General features: G+C 44.2%; 2 protein-coding genes across 2 annotated transcripts; both read left to right on the plus strand.

Annotated features, from left to right (window-relative positions):
- The first annotated feature begins 2,394 nt into the window (after positions 1-2,394).
- On the plus strand, positions 2,395-10,744 carry C17H11orf97 (chromosome 17 C11orf97 homolog). Its single transcript, XM_052813061.1, has 4 exons — positions 2,395-2,773; positions 3,415-3,519; positions 6,059-6,184; positions 8,162-10,744. Exons 1-4 carry the CDS (start codon positions 2,395-2,397, stop codon positions 8,164-8,166), a joined length of 615 nt encoding a protein of 204 aa, XP_052669021.1. The 3' UTR covers positions 8,167-10,744.
- Positions 10,745-16,302: 5,558 nt separating this feature from the next.
- On the plus strand, positions 16,303-18,372 carry FUT4 (fucosyltransferase 4). The gene has a single exon (XM_052812937.1). The coding sequence runs from the start codon at positions 16,318-16,320 to the stop codon at positions 17,440-17,442; it is 1,125 nt and encodes a 374-aa protein (XP_052668897.1). The 5' UTR covers positions 16,303-16,317; the 3' UTR covers positions 17,443-18,372.
- Positions 18,373-19,927: the final 1,555 nt, after the last annotated feature.

Consider the following 19,927-nt stretch of genomic DNA (forward strand, 5'->3'; position numbering starts at 1 on the left):
ATATTTTTAATTGAAAGCTCAATTAGCAATGCAATCGCCTGTTCATAAATCAAAAGCGTTATTCACAGGATGATAAAGTAGTTTCGACTTACTTTTTTCCTGGTACTTTTCAAGGAAATGACTTTCTATGAAGATCCTGTTAACTTTTCGCTTGCAAATTAAGTTGAGGAGTAAAGTTTTAATGCCATATCCATGACATTAGTTAGAACAAATGAACCTCAACTGTGTGAGGTTAAACAGCCAACATACTGTTGTGTCTGATTTAGTTACAGCTAATTTAGTGCAGGACACGCTTGACAGTGTTTCTCTTCCACTTTTGAATCCCCAAAGAGAATCCCTCATTCCAGCTCAAATATTCAGCATAGTTTAAAAACTTTACTGGTATTTTTCCTCAATATTTCTTAATTTCCAGACCATTCATTTATTTTCTTATTTGACGCCTTTTTAATTTGTGATAGCTTGTATTACTAATCCTAGGCATTCGCATCTGAGTTGGGCTTCCAAAAGTTCTGACAGATTTGGTTGCCATCATTTAACCAAACTCAAGGTGGTGGGATGGGTTGGCTGGTTTGTTTCTTAAGATTTTGAGGCCTTTAGCACGCATTTGAGTGCAGCTTCTCTCTGCTGTCATGCCAGCTAGAATCTCGCTGGTTTGCAGTGAAGACTTGGGACCCTTCATCTGAGATGTTCTTAGGTCTTAGCACTGAGTACTGTTTGGTTTAACTTAGCAGCAAAATGTTAATTAATGCTATAAATTTTCACAAGAGACATCATATTTTGCTGCTTCTGTTTGTCATTTCAGCCTTCTGCTAGCAAGTGAAAAACTGATTTTTAGAGTTGAAAGTTTAATTTACGTGTGTTACTGTTCACATCAGCTGTATCAGTCTGCACCTTTCAACTTCTTTCGGAGAATCAACATCTCTGGATTATTTAGCTATCTGTGAGAGGTCCAGTAATGTGTACTTTCTGTGGTTTTTTTTGTTTGTTTCCCCCACCTTGGTTCAAGTGTAAGTTTGAGACAAAAATCACTACTAAATGCAAGTGTTTAATGAGTGAGGGTTTTTAAGTACCAGTACAGTACATCTCAAAACAATTACTCTTGAGCAGGTAGATCTTTTTTTGATCAATAGTGGTTTAGAAAGATAGTGGTAGAACTTCAGCAATGCTGTCAGCCCAGCAGATGATCTGTATTGCATGGCAATTAGTACACTCAAGATTTTCCCACGGTAATGGCATACTGCGTGATTTTGAGCTTCAGCTTTGCCATCTGTAATTCAGGAGTGGAGAAACTTGCTTCTCTGTATTAATCAAATTAAACAGAAAACTGAATGTAAGACCTGAAGTACTGTCACTCAGTATGACAGCTGTAGCAAAACACTTTGTTGTCCCGTGCAGATGCCTTACTGAATGACCCCAAGCTCCTTCCAGACAGCACTGACAGAGCTGAAGTGCATTTGTAACAGCAGCAGCAGCAGGGTAGGGGTGTGTTGGCCCACATTTGGTGCTCTGATCAAGCAACTGTGGAGGGCATCTCTATCACCCACCTTTCTAGAAGTACTGTTCAACACTTCTGTTAGAAAACAGAGAACTGTTTCTAAACTATGAATGGTACAAGATGATTTTTAATGCTTATTATTTTGAAAGTTTGGTTTCAGGACATCTGTGGAAGAGGAATACACCTTGAAATGCATCAAGGAAAAATACAGAAATGGATTACATCATGCATTTGTGTAACTAGACTTGGTTTGTGTCTTATAAATTCTCACTACTGTATGCAAAGTCTTGATTTCAAGGAAACTACTGTGGGGCAAAGCTCCCAGCCCAGCGAGCAGGACAGTTTCCCTGTGTGCCCGCCGGCAGCGTTATCCATTGACTACTGTAATTGCCAGCTGCTCTTCTTTCTCAAAACTTTTAACAGTGGCAAAACAAGGAGAGTCACGTCTACTTCAGTCCTATAAAGAGCGTCTCAAGATGCCTCATTTTATGAAAAGCATTATTAAAACCAAGCTAGTACTTTTGAGTATTAGTAGATCTACATCATCCATCCAGTTAAACTGGACTCTTCTCTCTGTTACCACCAGTCCGCCATTGCCTCAGGTGAGGACGACAAGACATCCTTTCATAAGGCAGGCCAGCGGTGACGCCCCAGAGGGGTACAAAATGTTTGTGACCTGCATGCCTGCTTCTGAGTGCAGTAACGCTGACTGACACAAACGAGGAGCTGTTAACGATACCTAGAGCTGTCACCCACCCTGTGCCCCAAGCGGGCATGAGGTGGCCATGGCCTGCTGTCTGTCCCCTGGGGATGGTGACTGTCCACACCCTGCCTCGGAGGTCCCCCCGTTGTTAACCCTCGCCTGTGGAAGGGGTAAAACAACCCAGCTGGGACTGGGAATGGTGGACCCCATTGCCCTCCACGGCACAAGGCTGCGGGAGGAGCTGGGCTCCGTCCCTCAGGACCTCGCACCCCGCCGAGGCACAACCCCAACATGGCGGAGGGCGGGCACGGCGGTGCCGCCCTGCTCTGCCCCGCGGCCCGCCCCGCCGGGGCGCAGGGCCTCTGCTTTGCCCGCCGCTCCCCGTCCTGCCGGCGGCGGGGCAGAGCCTCACCGCCTCCGCCCGCCCCCGTTCCTGTGGCAACCGGTCCGCCCGGCTCCTACCTGCCCGGGCGCGGCGGTGGCCATGAGGGCGGCGAGCGGGGAGCAGCCGGCGGCGGCGGCCGAGGAGGCGGACAGCCCTGTCCGCGGCGAGGCGGCGGGAGGCGGGCAGCCCTGTGAGGCGCGGCGGTCCCCCGGCCCGGCGGCGGGGCCCGCCTCACCGCTCCCCACCCCGCCCGTTAGCGGCCTCCGCTCCCCAGCCCGGTGCCCCCCGGCGCGTCCCCCTTTCCCCCACTGATCCCCCGCGTCCACCTTGCTTGGTGGCCCCTCGCCTCCCCCGGCACCGTGCACCCCACCGCCGCCGGGGTCTGGGTAGTGCCCTGTCAGGCAGGGGCTCCCCTGCCGCCATGAGGAGCCCTAATTCCTCTCCAGCTCCTTGGAGACCTCCTCCAGAGAGGACATCATCTCCTCGGAGACCCCCTCCGTGCGCAGCCCTGCCTTGGGTTGTTCGCCGTGGGGAGACGCAGTGGCCACGTCTCCCCGAGTGCCCTGGGGTGGCCTTGGCTTCGTCATGGAGACCCCCCCCCCACCACGCTGCAGCCCACCAGCGGTCCCCTTTTAGATTTACCCACCGTGGTCCCGTCGTGAGGAATCGCCCAATGTTGGGGAGCGAGGCCTGGCTGAACACTAGCGTGTACTTGTAGATGATTCGTCTTAAAGTGTATTGAAGCATAAAATGACATTGCATTTGGCAAAGCGCGTTAGCATTCACAGGATTTAAAATAACTGGTTCTTTTGTAATATGTTTTACTAACAGGGAAGAAATTTGTGTATGTTGAGCCATCTAGGAGAGTTAAAGAAATACTTGAAGAAGAGCTTTATTTTCGGAAAGAAGCATGCCATGTTAAACATCCAGCTGCAGGTAATCTTCCTTAATAGCAAATGGCAAGTGTTTGTCAGGGCAAATATAAATTGTTTTAAGGAACTGTGGCAAAATTGTTATTTTCAAAAAACAGCCCCGAACATTTATGTAATAGCTGGGGGAACATTTAGAAACGGAAGAACTGCATGAAGTCTTTGTTAGTTTTTTTTCATCTGAAATTACAGGACCATAGAGAACATCAGTATGATCTATCAGTTTAATAAAACAGAAACAAATGCCAAGCAGTAGGGAGGTTTTGTTACCTTTGTCTTTGAAAGAAGTGCTGTAGTTATTAAAATACTTTGTCCCCTTCTGCTGTTCAGAACTGAAGTTGGTGTTGAAAGAGTTGAGGTAAGAATGATAAAGGTAAACAAAGGACAGGTAAACAGTGAAAGCAATTAGAAAATCAGTCTGTTTAGGCAGCTGATGGAGGTTAAAGGTTATGGAGAGACTTGATTACAGTAGGCAAATGAGGAAATGGAAGTCTAAGAGGAAACAAGGTGTTCAGTCTAGCTGGACTATTAAAAGTTCCGAGAACTGGAGGTAAAAATGAGATAAGATCAGAATAGAAATAATTTGCAGTTTTTAACAAAATGAGAACTTAATGCTGGAACAATTAAACAAAGATCAATTAGATTCACCATTTTTAATACACACTTTAAATATTTTGCACTTAAACCGTTAGCCCTGGTCCAAGGTCTTTTGCTAGTCTTGGTGCAGTAATGAGCCTGAAGCCATGTGACCCATATAAGACAAAACTCACATCATGCTGGTGCTCTCCTGCAGCCATAAGATCTATTAATCTAACTGTAGAAAATTATTTTCAGAAGTTTGTAATGTTTAGGGATAGGTCATCTTATCTGGTTGACTATGAGATTTTATTGCCTTTATCAGCCAAGCCATTGTATTTTATTAGGTACCTCTCTGTAGAGTCCACTGAGTAAAGCTGGTTATTCCACAGTTTCCCTCATCAGTTTGTTCAAGTGATTGGTGTATTTAAAAAAAAAAGCCTGATTAATAATTTGGATTTGCATGATTCAGCTCGTTGCTTTTCTCGGATATGTAATAGAGCCTGTTTTAGTATCCAGGATTTTCTTACAGAGAAGGTATATACACGTATATTTGGTTTTGGCTCTTTATGTACTCTCACCAATTGTTTTGCCTCCTCTTTTAAAATGTGAATACTAAATCTGATGATGGTATTTCAGTATTTGTATCACTAGTAGCCTGTAGAGAGAGAGAGAATCACCTGCTTATTTCAGCGCTAACATTAGCACTAGGACCTTGAACTGTCTACTGTTACTCCTAAATCCATGATGCTTTTGTTCCACAATACAGAGTTCCCATTCTGTAGCCCCACACTCTCTTCCATAGAATAAAGCTATTCCTTGGTTATATTAAGCTGCATTTTGTTGGAATAAGCCCCTACTATGTATCCTAATTATTACATTGTCCACAAATGTAATAAGGGGATTTTTGCCTTTGTTTTGAAATTTGGAAAATTTTTTTAAAAGTCTGGTTTCTCTTACATAGGATTGAGACCCAAATCTAAACTCACTAAAAATGAATTTAAAACAGTTGGATTCACAGAAAAAAACATACATAAATTAGGTGATTTAATCAGTATCCTGTCAGATGTAAAGACCATTTGAACCTGCAACTCCATTACTGTGATTAGGCTCCTTAGGCAATTACAGCACACACCTGCAAATGAATGACATAGGCTCTGTTTATAGTAAATGGAGAGAAAAAGGCACTTTGAAAATGCAATTCTTCTGACTTGTCCTAGATACCTACTGTTGCATGTGTCATGCTCTAAAAGTGCCTGTTCCTTTCCCGTTGACTGTAAAGGGGTTCTGGACAAGTAGCTGAACTGCAGATTCTAACATTGGTCTGCTCGTGTCTCAACAACTTCAGCAAGTACCTAGTTCCTTTTCCATCTGTATACATCTGGAGAATTAGAGATGCTCTCTAAGTGGTCGGGGCTCTGATAAACAACAATTGTCAGGTTGGATGGTTACTGATTTACACAGTTTAGATGATTAGTAAGTTTATTGTTTCACATAAAATAGGTGGTTAGTAAATTGTAACCTTTCCACAAAATAAATAAGCTTTTCTCATTTGTTTTGGTGGCGTTGCAGGGGGGGGGTTGGTTTGGCGTTGGGGGGGGTGTTCTGCTATCTTTTTATGAGGGCATTTGGTATTCCAGTATGACCAATAAATCATGCTGGATGCATCAATGGTATTACTGCTGTTTCTCATACGTTATATATCAGCTGCATCCTGCTTCAGCTAGCAGCCTAGCAGTCCTAAGCTGTTCTACAGACAGCAGAGAGTGTTGTGTATCTTTAGCAATCTGAATTGCTTTCTGAAGGTCTCAATCTCTTTTCATTAACTATGGAGGAAGATTATAGTGTTCTGCTTAACTACTTCTAATTACTGTATAGGCCAAAGGGACTGTCTTTTAAAAGTTACATTAGTTCTAGAACAAGTGGAAGTAATCAGTTGTAATGGTATTATTTTGACAAATTATTAACAGTGGCTCTGGAGGGAATTTGGAGTTTGAAAAAGAATTTCTCCATTGGAAGCCTGAAACCAGTCTCACAGAACAGAAATGGTTTACTTTTGCAGCCTCAACTCTACTCAAGGCATGCAGGAATGAAAAGTAAGAGTCAATAATGAGAAACTTTCACTGTAACACCTCATTTTAAAATTTCAGGGTAATATAATTTTATAATTCACAGACATCTCACGGGACTGCAGATCTGTTTTGTTCAATGTTATTTTTTCATCAGATTACCTACATGGTCTTATAGTAATCACCACCGGGCATCTTTTTGCAGAGCTAACCCACCTCTTCCTTTAGTAAGTAGCCAACAGACTTGAAATTTTTGCATAAGAAACCTGTTTAGGACAGCTATGTTGAGTTGCCTTATTTCATATTCTGAAACCTTTTGTAAACATGTGGAATAATCACTTGTTTCCTGCTGATGAGTAGTGAGTGTTGGTTTCGTGTAGATAATGAACCTTACTTGCCTTTCTTAACATCCAACCTTAAGCAATTCAAATGTTTGGAAAAGCCCTCCTTCCAACACACATTCTGAAAGAGATTGATCCAGGTATCATTTCAGGCATTTTAGCATTTGCCTGCAATGGTCAGCTGGTGCTCTGGGGCATGTATTTCTTTCTCTACAGTCAGTGGAGTGTGGCTTTTGAGGAGCAGACCTGTTCCTTGTGAGCTGGTGGATTTTAGCATAGTCTCCTCAATGTGCCCACCTTCTCTCTTTCAGTGAAATGTATTAACTTGTAGTGGAAGGTGAAAGCTTTCAACCCTAAGGAAACAGAGTTCATTAGCTTTATGAGAGTAATATTGTTGGTACCATGAGCTTGCAGAATATACGAACTCAGCATATTTTGCCATTAAATGAAGCTCCTTCCCATGTTCTCAGGGGCTAGTGGTTTGAAAATACAGCTAGCTTCATGACTAGCACCTCTTTCTTCCTATCTTGATCTTGTGAGCTCTGGAGATAGTGGCATCTTAGTTACAACAGCAGCATGAATTAAGTTATTGCTAGTATAAGAAGCATTTAACCAGTACAGCCTTCTGCCACACTGCCTTTGCCCTAGAGAGAGTACTTGTAGGAACATTTTGTTTATAGAGCAGGCCTAATCTGTGCCAGGTATTAACTGCAGTCACTTCTGGTATGTGCTTGGACAAAGAGAATTTTAGCCACACCATAGAAAATACAACCAAATAATGCCTCAGAGTTTAGAGACATTGGCACAACTTTAAAACTCATGTACCTGAGGCTTCTAGTGAAGGCATGCAGTTGTCAAAGATCAGGATCTCTGTTTCCCATGAACATCTGTGAGGGAAGAACAGCGTTAAAATAAAGCAATTTATTCAAATTGATTTAGGTGCTGAAATTTATGGGCTTTTTTGGTTTTCCTGTGGGAATTTAGATGTACCTTCATTCCCAGGGACTGCTGCTAGAGACAAGTGATGCTCTCCTCACTAGCTATACTGCCTGTTGTGCAGCAGAATAGGCAGGTATCGTGAGAAAAGGGGTGGCAGAAAAGATACAAGACAGGAGAAAAACTGGGAGCAATCTGGCTTCAGCTCCAATACTCACCAAACCGTTTCCATTCACACACCTTTTCTGTGTAAGGATCTGGGGAAGAAATGAGGTGGTAATATACTAACTGGGAGATGGAGTAGGTACAGGCTATGGAAATGGACAAAAAAGAAGAGGGGTTTCTAGAGAGAAGGTGAACCTACTGTGTTTAGTGCCAGCAGGAAAGGCACCAGCAAGAGGAAAAGGAGGAAGCACAGACAAGGGGAATGAAAGAGGAGACATAGAACAGAAGATTAGGAATTCCTGAAGGGAACTGGGGAGAGGAGAACATAGTTCAGCAACGCAGAGATAAAAACTGTAAGAAATGAAGGGAAGAGATATATGAGAAATAAGTAGAAGAGACAAAAAGAAAAAAAATATATACTCATGTTGCTGAATTTACTGAAGTTAATGCGTTTATTTTTGCTTCTCCCATTTACTGCCTTTCCCTAGAAGTGAGTAGTGGTTTGGGGGACTCGCTCTGTGGTGTCTCATCCATCCTTACAGCTGATCTTGTTCTTTTACAGATTGATGAACTTTAGTGCTATGAAGACCTGAGCCTGTTGTGATGTGCCAAATCAAACATCAAATTGACTAGCTGCCTTTAGAAATGTAGATCAGTATTTCTAAGATTTTGAAGAAAGTTCTGTTTGGATAGGGAGCTATTTCCTTAGTTGTTGTTTTATTCATATCCTCGTACTGCTTTTTACCAGATGTAGTAGCCAAACCTGATCCACGTTTCAGCCAGTGATGAAGATGTCACAATCCAAAGACAACAAAATGTTCTTACTGACAAAAATGGGTTACTGTGAAACTTGACATTTTCATAGGCCTCTCTGTTCAAAGTGATTCTAAGTTCCAGCAGAAGATTGTAAAGTAATTGAAGTAATGCCTTAAAATGCCTTAGACAGAGTCCATTCATTAAACTGAGCAGTTCATAAGTCAAGAGTTTGTGATTCAATATCTAGCCTGACTTACTAAAAGTTTAACATAAATAAGCCTCTTGATATATGTAAGAGTTATCATAGTGTCAAAGAACCACAGAGGCAGCATAGAATCTGAAATAACCTGTCACTAAACTCTCAGTCTTAACCATTGTTACAACAAGGTAATACCAAATGATCGTTAGTTTGTTTTGTATTATAACACCACTTAGGAAACGAATGTGGATCCTTCTAGGTACTGCATAAAACCAGAACAAAAGATAGCTTTGCAAGGTCATGGACGATTTGAGGAGGTCCAGGGACAGGAGTGACATTTGCAGCTACAGAATAGCTTCAGTGCTCTGGTAGCAGACGAGGGCCTGGAAGCTCTCTCCAGCAAAGCATCTGAGCTGGCTGAGCCTGAACCATGCAGGAGGAAGTAAACAGTGATAGTAGTTGGAGACTCCCTGCTGCAGGAGGTGGAAGCTCCCATTTGCTGCCCCAGCATGCTGTCTGGGGAGGTTTGTTGGGGTGCTGAGATCTGGGACAATGTGCTGAGTCTTGTCTGGGCCTCGGACTTTTACTCCCTGCTGCTCTTCCACGTGGACACCAAATATACTGCCAGGGGAGACGTGGAGCGTATCAAGCATGACTACATTGCTGTGGGGCAAGTCAAAGACATAGGTGCCCGGGTGGTTTCTCCTCAATCCTACTGGTGAGGGAGTAGGGCTTGAGGAATTGATGGATCCTGTAGGTCAACTATTGTTTGCACAGCTGGTGCTGAAAATGGGAAGTTGGCTTTTATGACTATGGGATGCCCCCTCTTTGAGGACTAAGAACTGCTAGGATGAGATGAGATTCACCTCAACATGCAGCACCCCAGCCGTGTTTGTACCATATCTAGAAGGATCCATGACTGTTTCCTAAGTGCTGTGATAACGCGAGAAACACATAGTAGTGATCATTTGCCTGATGAACCTGGAGAACTGTAAGAAGGAGTGACAGGGGAGGGAGATGACAACCCACAATCAAGTGAGGAGGTGGTGGACCAGGTTGGTAGGCAGGATATTTCCTGTCTTCATGTTTAACAATCCAACTTAATGATCAGTCTTTGCCTTACTTCTAGTACAATTGTATCACGTTCTTTTCCAAATTAATAATACTTAGCACTTACTCTACAATTTTCATTGCCAGAATTCTTCCCAGACATCCCTCCAGCACATTTGTGGGACAAACAAGCATTACTGTCTTTTTAAAGGAGGGGATTGTATTGTACAGTGAAAAAAATTAACTAGGACTGATGGATAACTTAAAATCAGAGTTGAAGAATTCCTTATTTCCAGTTCTATCTCAGACTGATAATTCACATCTTTCCTAGGATGTGATCCGAAGAGGTGGAGATGGGATTTGTTTCTGCGGCTCTCAGATGCTAAGGAAGTATCTAAACCACACTGAATATTGTTAAAAAGGAAGAGTCTCAGTGACAACTTTGTGAAGCTAGACTTTGTTTTCCTTTGCTTTTTTTACAGTTATCTGTGAATGAAATGGGATGTTTGTTTTATTGATTGTCTGGAACTCCTCTCTAACACTAAAACTTTGTTGTTATTTTTATATTAGTGAGAAGGGGAAAAAAATACCCTTAGCTGGCTCCAAACCAACTCTTTTCAGCATTTCCATTTGACTGCTAAACAAAAAAAAATTATTGGCACTGAAAATTGCACCTGAGGCACTAGAGGAGTAGCTGCTTTTGAAAACATTATTCTCACTTTTTAGATGCAAATTTGATCATGAACCACACAATAATGTTTGAAAAACACTGGGTTTTCAGTTAGATGCTTTGATTAAGCTTGTTGTATTTCACTTCTGCTCCTTGCTTCATTTTTATTCTATGCCCATCCCCCTGCTTTCTCATTCTTAGTATTTTTTTTTCATGATCTTGTTTTAAAATTTTCCAAGTGAAAAGACTTTCTGGGTCTATCCTGGATTCGTGCACTAGCTCAGTTTTGCTGCAACAAAGGCAGATTTGTGAATCTCATTTGTGCCTTTGCTCCCTCTTCCTTTTTGTGCAGCCTTGTACAATGGAGAAATGTCTTTTAGATCTTTTCTACTGAATATTTTATTTCAGTTATGAGGCTTGGGTAATTCTTAGCTAGTCCGATATATTCATGTTCCTGACCTTTTTATGTGTCTTATCTTTCATTTGAATAAAACTAAGCAATTTGATAAATATAATAAAATTGCATAATATTATAGTAATGTTATTAATATTACTATCATATTTATAATATTTCATTAAGTGGGGTTTTGGGTAATTTAACTGTGCTCACATTTTATTGTAGTGATTTTTTTACTGTCTTAACTGTTCAGCTACCCTTTTCTCTTAGCTTTTTTATATTATTTCATTTCCGAACTAAACAGTACTGTTTTAAAAGACAAATGTTGTCATTGCTTCCATGTATTAATAACAGTGTTCAAACACTGACATCTTTCAAAGGCTACGCCTACATTATCAAGCAATGAAGTGCAATAAGAGGGGGTCAGATTATTAAATCAATTGGTATTGAGAGCCCCAAAACTAGACTATATGTGATTTAGGAGATTTACCTCAAACTAGAGCTAGTCTTGTCTCCTGGGCTGAAACGTCACCTCGATGCTTGAGGTTCAAAGATGCCTGAAGAAAATCTCTAGCACAAACCCTTGCCCTCTGGCCTGGGGGATGCTCACTGGGTAAAATGAGAGCATCAGATCTGGTTGCACATCACTGCCCTGCCACTGTTGCTGTGTAAGATGCTGTCCAGTGCTCCAAAAACCAAGGAAGATTGAAATCCATGATAACTGCTAACAAATATCCACAGAGCCAAATTTGGACTTGCTGGTACACACACACATGTCAAAGTGTCAAAGGATTGTGTGGTTTTGGCAGGAAAGTTTTCTACTAAGATTTTGGCTCTGGTCTACACTGCTGAACAACAAAGATATGTGCTGCAATGGAAGGTGGAAGAACATTCTGGGACAGGATCCTCCATCCACAGTGTGCACAGCACATTTGTTCATGCCTGTGCCTTGACCTGGAAATGTCAGCTTTACATAGTTTTAATCCAACACTGCTCACAGTCACAAGCAGAAATGTAGCCAGGCAGAATATTTTAATACAGTATTTGCTGCATGTGCAATAACGTGGGCTTGTCTGTCCAGAAGCTCTTCATCCAACAAGGCAGGCATCAACTTTCAACTGAATCTTTTATCTCTCATCATATTTCAGAATTTTAAACTTCCAAGCAGAAAGATCATAATCCTGAATATGAAACACTAGGTAATCGAATTACAGTCATTTAAACTTTATGCTAAAATACAGCATGCCATTTATACAGAACAGAACTTTTATCACTCTTTTTCATACAGGATTTAGGTTCTTACTTAGTAAAAACTTGCATTGAAACCATGGGGACTATTTATGAAGAAGAGATTTCAAAGTCATTCTTAGTGTCATTTTGGTACCAGATAGCATCCTGCTACTCTTTGAAGCTGATCACGTTTTCTTAGGATAAAAAACTCCACAGGGTTTCCCTGGTTGACAGGATGTCTGGTTTGATAGCTGTGGCTGAAAATATAACCACATCTTGCAGTACTTTTAAACCGTGTTTGCAAGTCAGTTGACAAATAACTTCAAAGACTTTTCTAGGCTTAAATACTTCTCAAGTGTGACAAAACAGAGTGAGTCAGAGTAGAAGAGGAAGCCAGCTGGGAAGCTCTAGGCGAAAACATTTACTGCTGTTAGAAACGGCAAACAATTAACCTTCGAATAAGCAAAATATTTTTTATTTTGCAACAGCTTCATTACTAGCAGCCAGCATTTTATTTTAAATTCCTGACCATCAGCAGTAGTGGAGCTTACTGTGGTTTCCACAGAGCAGTTAAACCACAGTTCCCCAATTTGCGTATACAGTACCAAGAAGTCTGTGTGGTCCTCGGTCCATGGAGCTATCTCCTGGGATGGTTTACCTCCAAAGCAGACAAAACCAGGTGTGTTCCCACTGGAAGGTCTGGAGGCATCTGGTAACACTACTCAACCTTCATCATGTTGTACTTCCTAGTGACGTCTGTGGAGTTTTTCCCAGCGCAGAGTAGCTGATCACAATCATGCCACTGACGCGCTGTGTCTTACGGCAGAAATGAGGCAAACTAGAGCTGATGTGGGTTACCGCCAGGCTGGTATTTCTTCTCATGAAGAGAAATGAGATGTTAAAAAGGAGAGAGAAATCCCTCGCCTACACACATGTCTGAGGACACCTGACTTCTAACCCTGGTCCTGACAGTGAGGTCACTCCCTGCATCCCTCACTCTACAGCAACACACCACATCTTGCTTGTAAGTTTACTACACCAAAATTTCTAGGAGGCTGCTAGACTCTTAGTTGAACACACACCTATTGTTACTTTCTGTAGTGACTATGATCAACATCTAACTAAAATATATTTCTGTGCTAACTCCCACATTGTGAGGAGTTTGAAGAGCACATGGTGATAGCAAAATAAATGGATCTGTAACTTGTAAAAATTCTAAAATATGCCTTGAAAATGGGTTTCATCATGCTGTAGATACAAATTCTATAAAGACTTTTGAACTAGTGGACTCCTCACAACATGTAAATGTAAACATGTATTTAGTCTCCACAGACGCGGGTGTAACATGGAAAGGAACTTACGGTGACAGTATTACTCATAGAAACATTTTAGGCTACTGTCCTCTCATCTGAACTTACCTAATTCTTATTTGCCATAATAGGACAAATAGGAAATGTTATAATACTGGATTTCCATGCTGTATATACTGTTGGAACTTACTGTGGATTTCAGTAATAGCTTTCTTCAATATGCAGCATAGAGCTTTAGCTCTAGGTGAGTTGATGAATATAGGAAGTCTCATTTTGATCTCATGCTAAATAATTTGACAGATTTGTTCCTGTATGACAATAGCCTTAAAATGGATGCCATTGCAGTGCGGCTGAACATCATGCTGAAGTTTCACTGTAGGACTGCAAAAAATCAAAAGTAACTAGCCAACTCTTGCTATTAATCTTCAGAAGGAAAGCTTTTTTTTTTTTTTTTTCAAATTTTTCACTACTTGGCTTATAAAGACTTCCGTGTTGAGTTGTCCTGAAACATTTCATAAACCCTGAATTAATGCCAACATTTTTGTTGACTTTACCGTTTGCAGGATTAGGCCTGGCATCATCAATGTAATTGGCTAAGCTTTGGAATTGGAATGGCTTAGCACCAAATCTTCAAGCAATGGAAATGAGAACTTGACTAGACAAAGACTCCTCCGAAGTCATATATCAATGCTGAAACTTAAGTTCCTGAAGGAAAATAAGAACTGCCATTGCAGCTGATAATGATCAAATTTATTGAGTGAATCAGAATTCTATAGAAGTCAATTGAGCTTTCCCACTGACTTTCATGGGTCCCAAATCTCTCACATTATCTGTAGAAATGGGTAAAATTACTAACGGTAGAACTTTTGGACCACTTTGGATCCTTAATTAAGGCAGACTAGGGATTGTGCTTGTTTTAGGTAGTGTTCATTGTATTGGATGAATTCTGGATTGATTCTAAGTGCAGCTCGTGCCCTCAGAGGATTTGACTCTCCCTTAGCATTGTATTTCTACATTTGTTTGCAGTTTTCTACTGCGGTAAAATAATTTTCCCAGATTCCCATTTTGTGACTAAAATCAGTGTTATTTGTCAAGATAGGTCTTATGTTTATTGCACTAAGAGATTTTTTTGCTACTGTTGGCTAGCACACTATTTTGCAGACAATACTAAATTAGAAAGCAGGGTTGACATCTTGGCTTGTACAACTTCAATTCAGAGAGGCCTTGAGAAACGTGGAGTGAGCCAACAGAAACCTTGGGAAGTTCAGCAAGGAGAAAGAGCAAGTTCTGCGTGTGGAGCAGAAAACTCCCGTGCACTGGTACAGGCTGGGAACTGGCTGGCTGATAAACAACCATGCTGGAAAGGACCTGGGGGCTACATGAACATCAAGCTGAATGTGACTTCTCAAAAATAAAGCAAGCCACGTGCTGGGCAACATCAGAAGTACGTCCAGCAGATTGAGGAAAGTTATTATCCCCCACTGGTGAAGCAGCACCTGGAACACTGTCTCCAGTTTCCAGGCTCCTAGTTCAAGAAGGATGTTGAGAACATGGTCCAGTGGAAGGCCACCAAGATGATGAGAGACCCTACAGCACACAAGCTAAGAGGAGAGGTTAAGGGAGGTGGTCTTGTTTAGTCATGTGAAGAAGAGGAGATGGAATGATTTAATGGGAGCCAGCAACTATCTGAAGGTTATGAAAATGGCAGAGCCAGTCTCTTTGGATGTAACAAGGGACAACAACCACAAATTCCAGGTTTTGAGGTTCAGGGTTGGACATTAGGAAAAACTTCTTCTCTGTGAGGGTGGCACAGCACAGGGACAGGCTGCCAGAGGTGTTGTAGAGTTTCTATCCTCGAATATTTTCAACAGCTGGGTGCTAGTCCTGCCAGCACCTAGGTAAAGACCTTGGCTAGTGCTGGCAGTGGTGCTCCTCTGAGTGGGAGGGTGGATTAGTGACGCCCCAAGATCCCTTCCAACCAACGCCATACGTTGGAGCAGAGGCAGTGAGATACCAACTATAACCACAGCTGTTGGTGTATATTTTATGAGTGCTTACAACATGGACAACGGAAGTCTGCAAGCACTTTTGTGTGTGATTAGTAAGTTTATGGATGCACACAACCTGGTTACTAACCTAACGCCAACCTCACACACAACTGTTCCTTTATTTTGGGGCGTAAACAGGCTTGAATCACTTTTTTTACTAATACAGAGACAAGTCACAGTGCCTTGACCTATGCGGTATGTAAAAGCTATGCTGCAATCCAAATGGTCAGTGAGAATTTATGCCTGGTGTAACTCCACCGCCCTCAGGAGACCTGTATGAGAGGACCTTGGATCTATAGCTGTTGGGTATGAAAATGCGTAGTGTTGGAGCTGGAAACTCTTCAGTTCTGAACAGCGTCTGAACTGTGTGAATCAATGATCCCTTAGTTCCCTGAAGCAGATGACTTGGGGGAAAAAACTTTCGAGCCTGCCTGATACACTTTTCCACAGCAGCTGCGTGTAACAGAGTTGGAAAAAGTAATTTTCTGGTAACTGTAAGGTTTTGTAGTTTTTAACTAGCCGTGAGATTTAAAAACTCTCATGGAAACACAGGTAGCTCTAAGAAAGTTTTAAAAGGACCAAAACACCCCTCTTCTTTAATTTCTTTTCGTTTCCCAAGTCGTTCATCCTTCTAGAGGTGCTTGAAACTGCCTGAGTTCGGCAGGACCTCAGCGACCCCCGGGGCTGCCGTCGCGGCACCTGCCGCCCGCCGGGGAGGGCAGGAGGCCCCGGAGCCCTGCCGGGGGCTTGGGGGCCGCGCTCTCCGGCGGCGGTCCGGCGCCGGCGGGGCGGGCCGCGGCACCCAGGGGCGGGCCGGCACGGCCGGGAGGGGCGGCGGCGGCGGCACCGGCACCGGCACCGGCACCGGCACCGGCACCGGCACCGGCACCGGCACCGGCACCGCCCCGCCGCCGGGGCAGGGGGTGGGGGCTGAGAGGCGGCGGCGGCGGCCGCCCGGGCCGCAGCCCCAGCCGCAGCATGCGCTGGCCGGCGCCGGCCCCGGCCCCGCGGCTGCCCCGCGGCGGCCGCCGAGGGCAGAGCGGCGGCGGGCGGCCTGGATGGAGCCGGCCCCGCGCCGCCGCCCCGCCGGGCGGCCCGGCCGCCCGCGGCGGTGGCGCCGGCGGCTGCGCGGGCGGCGGTGGGCGCTGGCGGCCGGGCTGCTGGGCGCCGCCGCCGCCCTCGCCCTCTACGGCTGCCTGCCGGAGCCGGAGCCGGAGGCGGCGCCGGCGCCGGAGCCGGCGGCGCCGCGGGCCGCGGCGGGCGGGCGGGCGGGCGGCGAGGTGAACGTGCTGCTGTGGTGGGAGCCGTTCGGGCGCCCGCGGCGCATGGCCGACTGCCGGCGGCGCTACAACATCACGGGCTGCCGCCTCAGCGCCGACCGGAGCCGCTACGGCGAGGCGCAGGCCGTCCTCTTCCACCACCGCGACCTGGCGCTGCACGGCGCCCAGGGGCTGCCCCGCGGGCCCCCGCCGCGGCCGCCGCGGCAGCTCTGGGTGTGGATGAACTTCGAGTCGCCCTCGCACTCGCCCGGCCTGCGGGGGCTGGCCGGCCTCTTCAACTGGACCATGTCCTACCGGCGGGACTCGGACGTCTTCGTGCCCTACGGGCACCTCTACGCCCCGCCGGCGCCCCGGCCCTTCGTCCTGCCCCGCAAGACGCGGCTGGTGGCCTGGGTGGTCAGCAACTGGAACGAGGAGCACGCCCGGGTGCGCTACTACCGCCAGCTGAAGGAGCACCTGGCCGTCGACGTGTACGGGGCGCGGGGGCTGGCGCTGGCCAAGGGCGGCGTGGTGGAGACCGTCTCGGCCTACAAGTTCTACCTGGCCTTCGAGAACTCCCAGCACACCGACTACATCACGGAGAAGCTCTGGAGAAACGCCTTCGCCGCCGGCGCCGTGCCTGTCGTCCTCGGGCCCCGCAGGGCCAACTACGAGCGCTTCATCCCTCCCGACTCCTTCATCCACGTCGACGACTTCCCCAGCCCCCGGCTGCTGGCCGCCTACCTGAAGTTCCTCGATAAAAACAAACCCAGCTACAGGAGGTATTTCGCCTGGAGGAAGAAGTACGAAGTCCACGTCACCTCGTTCTGGGACGAGCATTTCTGCAAGGTTTGCGAGGCCGTGAGGGCAGCCGGCAACCAAATCAAGACTGTACGAAATCTGGCCGGCTGGTTTGAAAGCTGATGTTCCTGGCGGGCGAGGCTCACCTGGCCAGCCTGTGCCGGCGGTGGACTGCGTCAAGGCGTAGGGAAGGATGGGTCTCGCGGAGATCGTTAGCCAAGGTAGTATGCGGAAGGCTGTCATCAGCGAGAGAAGCGTATGGGTACGGGTGAACAAGCTGTGAGAAGCCTACGAAAAGGAAGATTTTGTTAGAGTGCAGAATTACGAAAGTACAAAGAAACATCAGGCAAGATGATTCTTAAAGAGCGAAGTTAAATTTCCAAAAGTCGTACAGATCTGAAGCCGTTACAGTTGTGCACAGCTCGACATAAATAACCGATGCCAAGTTCTTCAGCCATACAGCTGAAACCAATTTTGTCAGCTCTGACAGCTTCCTGGACCACGCAACTTTCTTCTGCTTACAGGGGATACATGATCAGCGCTGGCTTTCTGTACTCTGAAGACAAAAGTGAATATTTTTAACAGTGATTATTATGTGCCTGAAAGCCATTTGCAGGCAAATTCTGAGCCGCAAGTGTTGAACGTAAGAATGTAATGATACAGTAACACTTTTTAGCAGTGTTTGAAATTGCAGCAGCCAACTAATAATGCTTTGAGACACATAATAATTCCATTTAGGAGAAAGTGTACGGAGGGGTCTGGATCCAAGTGGAACAAACAGCTCAGATGATGTAGAGTATTTCTTCCGCTGCCTACCGAAACCATAGGCACATTTATCCGGTATGAAAGTGGAGAACTTTAAGTACAGGGAAAGACAGACTGTAGGAAAAAAGTGGGAACATTTCCACTCTCCCTTTAGTCAGGAATTAGAAAATGTTTACAGGAATCTGCATGTTTTTCTCTGCAAAATTACTGCCATATAGGAAAAAGCAGAGAAAGGGTCAGAACTACAGGGTTTTTATTGCGATATTGAATATGTATACAGAGAGGCTAACTTATTTCTCTAGCTACTCAGAATGCCGCTTTGCTGTTTGTAAAATAATAATTACCAAAAAAAGACCACCCCAAAACTCGAGGCCCAAATCACTGTCTTTTCAAAAAGAAAATTACTGTAGAGAATAAGATCTAGACTGTTGGTACAATACAGATTGTGTGAGGAAACAATATGAAAAGGGAAAGATTTACTATTTTTTTCCTTTGGTTTTGAGGGTTTTTTCTGGCTTAGTTTTTTAATCAATAAATAGGTTCCTAAGATAAAACTTCCTTCTCTCAGTGCTTGCCAGGAACATTTACGTTAGTTACTCCCTTTCAGAGTCTGCCATTTTGCTGGAGTCTTCCTTGTAGTCAGTGTATGGTTACTTTTTGGTTATGTGTAATCTTGCTTGGTGAAATCCAGAAAAAAACTTCAGTTGCAATTACACATCCTCAGGAAGCTGAGCCCTTCCTGCCCTTTGCAACTATAAGGTTTGGTGGCAAAAAATGGTAATTCAGAAAAGTCCTGCACAAATGATTAAGACATTCGTCCAGCTCCTATTTAAGGAGCTGGATAATGCATGGAGTTATCCAGAGGCTTTGCTCGGAATAAAATCATGGGCACAGAACAGGTGGAGAAAGAATAAAGTCAGTTGCAAATAAAAGGTGGGCACAGAACAGGTGAGTTTACTGGCATTTGTGAGTCATATTTAGGTTAGAAAAGGATTAGGTTTGACTTAAGCAGTAAGGGATGTCGGGTAGGTGCTGTTAAGATTTATGAGCTGGCAGCCTACTCTGATTTATTTTAAATTAGATGTTCCCCGTGATTAGGTAAGCAGGGAACCAAGGATTATTGAAAAAAATCTAATAATAATGAAGTTCATGAATAATTTGCACAGGTTTACTAGATTGGATGTTGCTGGCTCCTACGTTTATTCCCTTCTGCTTTTGTGCAAGGAAGGATGGCTGAAAGTACTTCATGAACCTTTCTGTTGTTAATGCCAGAGTTGCTGTGGAAATTTTATTGGGAAAGGAGAGAAGACAGTCAACAAAATGTGGAGTGTAGTAGGGATGGTCCCTAATGCTGGATTTTCACTTGAACAGAGGTCTTAAGTGGTTGTTTAAAGCAAAAGCGTGTTCTTCGTGGCATGCTCATTCTTTTCTCTACCAGTGGTTACCACTCCCATAAAATTGGTTTTGATAATTTAAAAAATCTAATTTAAGTATAGCATTAACAATAATAGCTAGGTGTCAGGATGATAGAATCTGTCTCCCTTTGAATTATTCTTTTTTTCTGTTCAGTTTTTATCACAGCTCATGTAAATGTATACAAAAACTCAAAAGTGGTGAACTAATATTTAAGATTGCACTACTCTTTATCAGTCTACTGAAACTGGTGCATTTTTTCAGTCCTCCTAAACTTTTTCGCATTTTCAGAAAGTTTCCAGGCACACAATTCTGTGTAATCATTAGTAATGCCACAGGGAGAAGACCAGGCTACAGGAGCATGGGAATTTCCAAAGATTGCAACCAATACTTTTTTCAGCCTCTCTAAGAAAAGCAGTTGAAATCTTCA

This window comes from Harpia harpyja, chromosome 17, assembly GCF_026419915.1.
Source record: "Harpia harpyja isolate bHarHar1 chromosome 17, bHarHar1 primary haplotype, whole genome shotgun sequence".
Taxonomy (NCBI): domain Eukaryota; kingdom Metazoa; phylum Chordata; class Aves; order Accipitriformes; family Accipitridae; genus Harpia; species Harpia harpyja.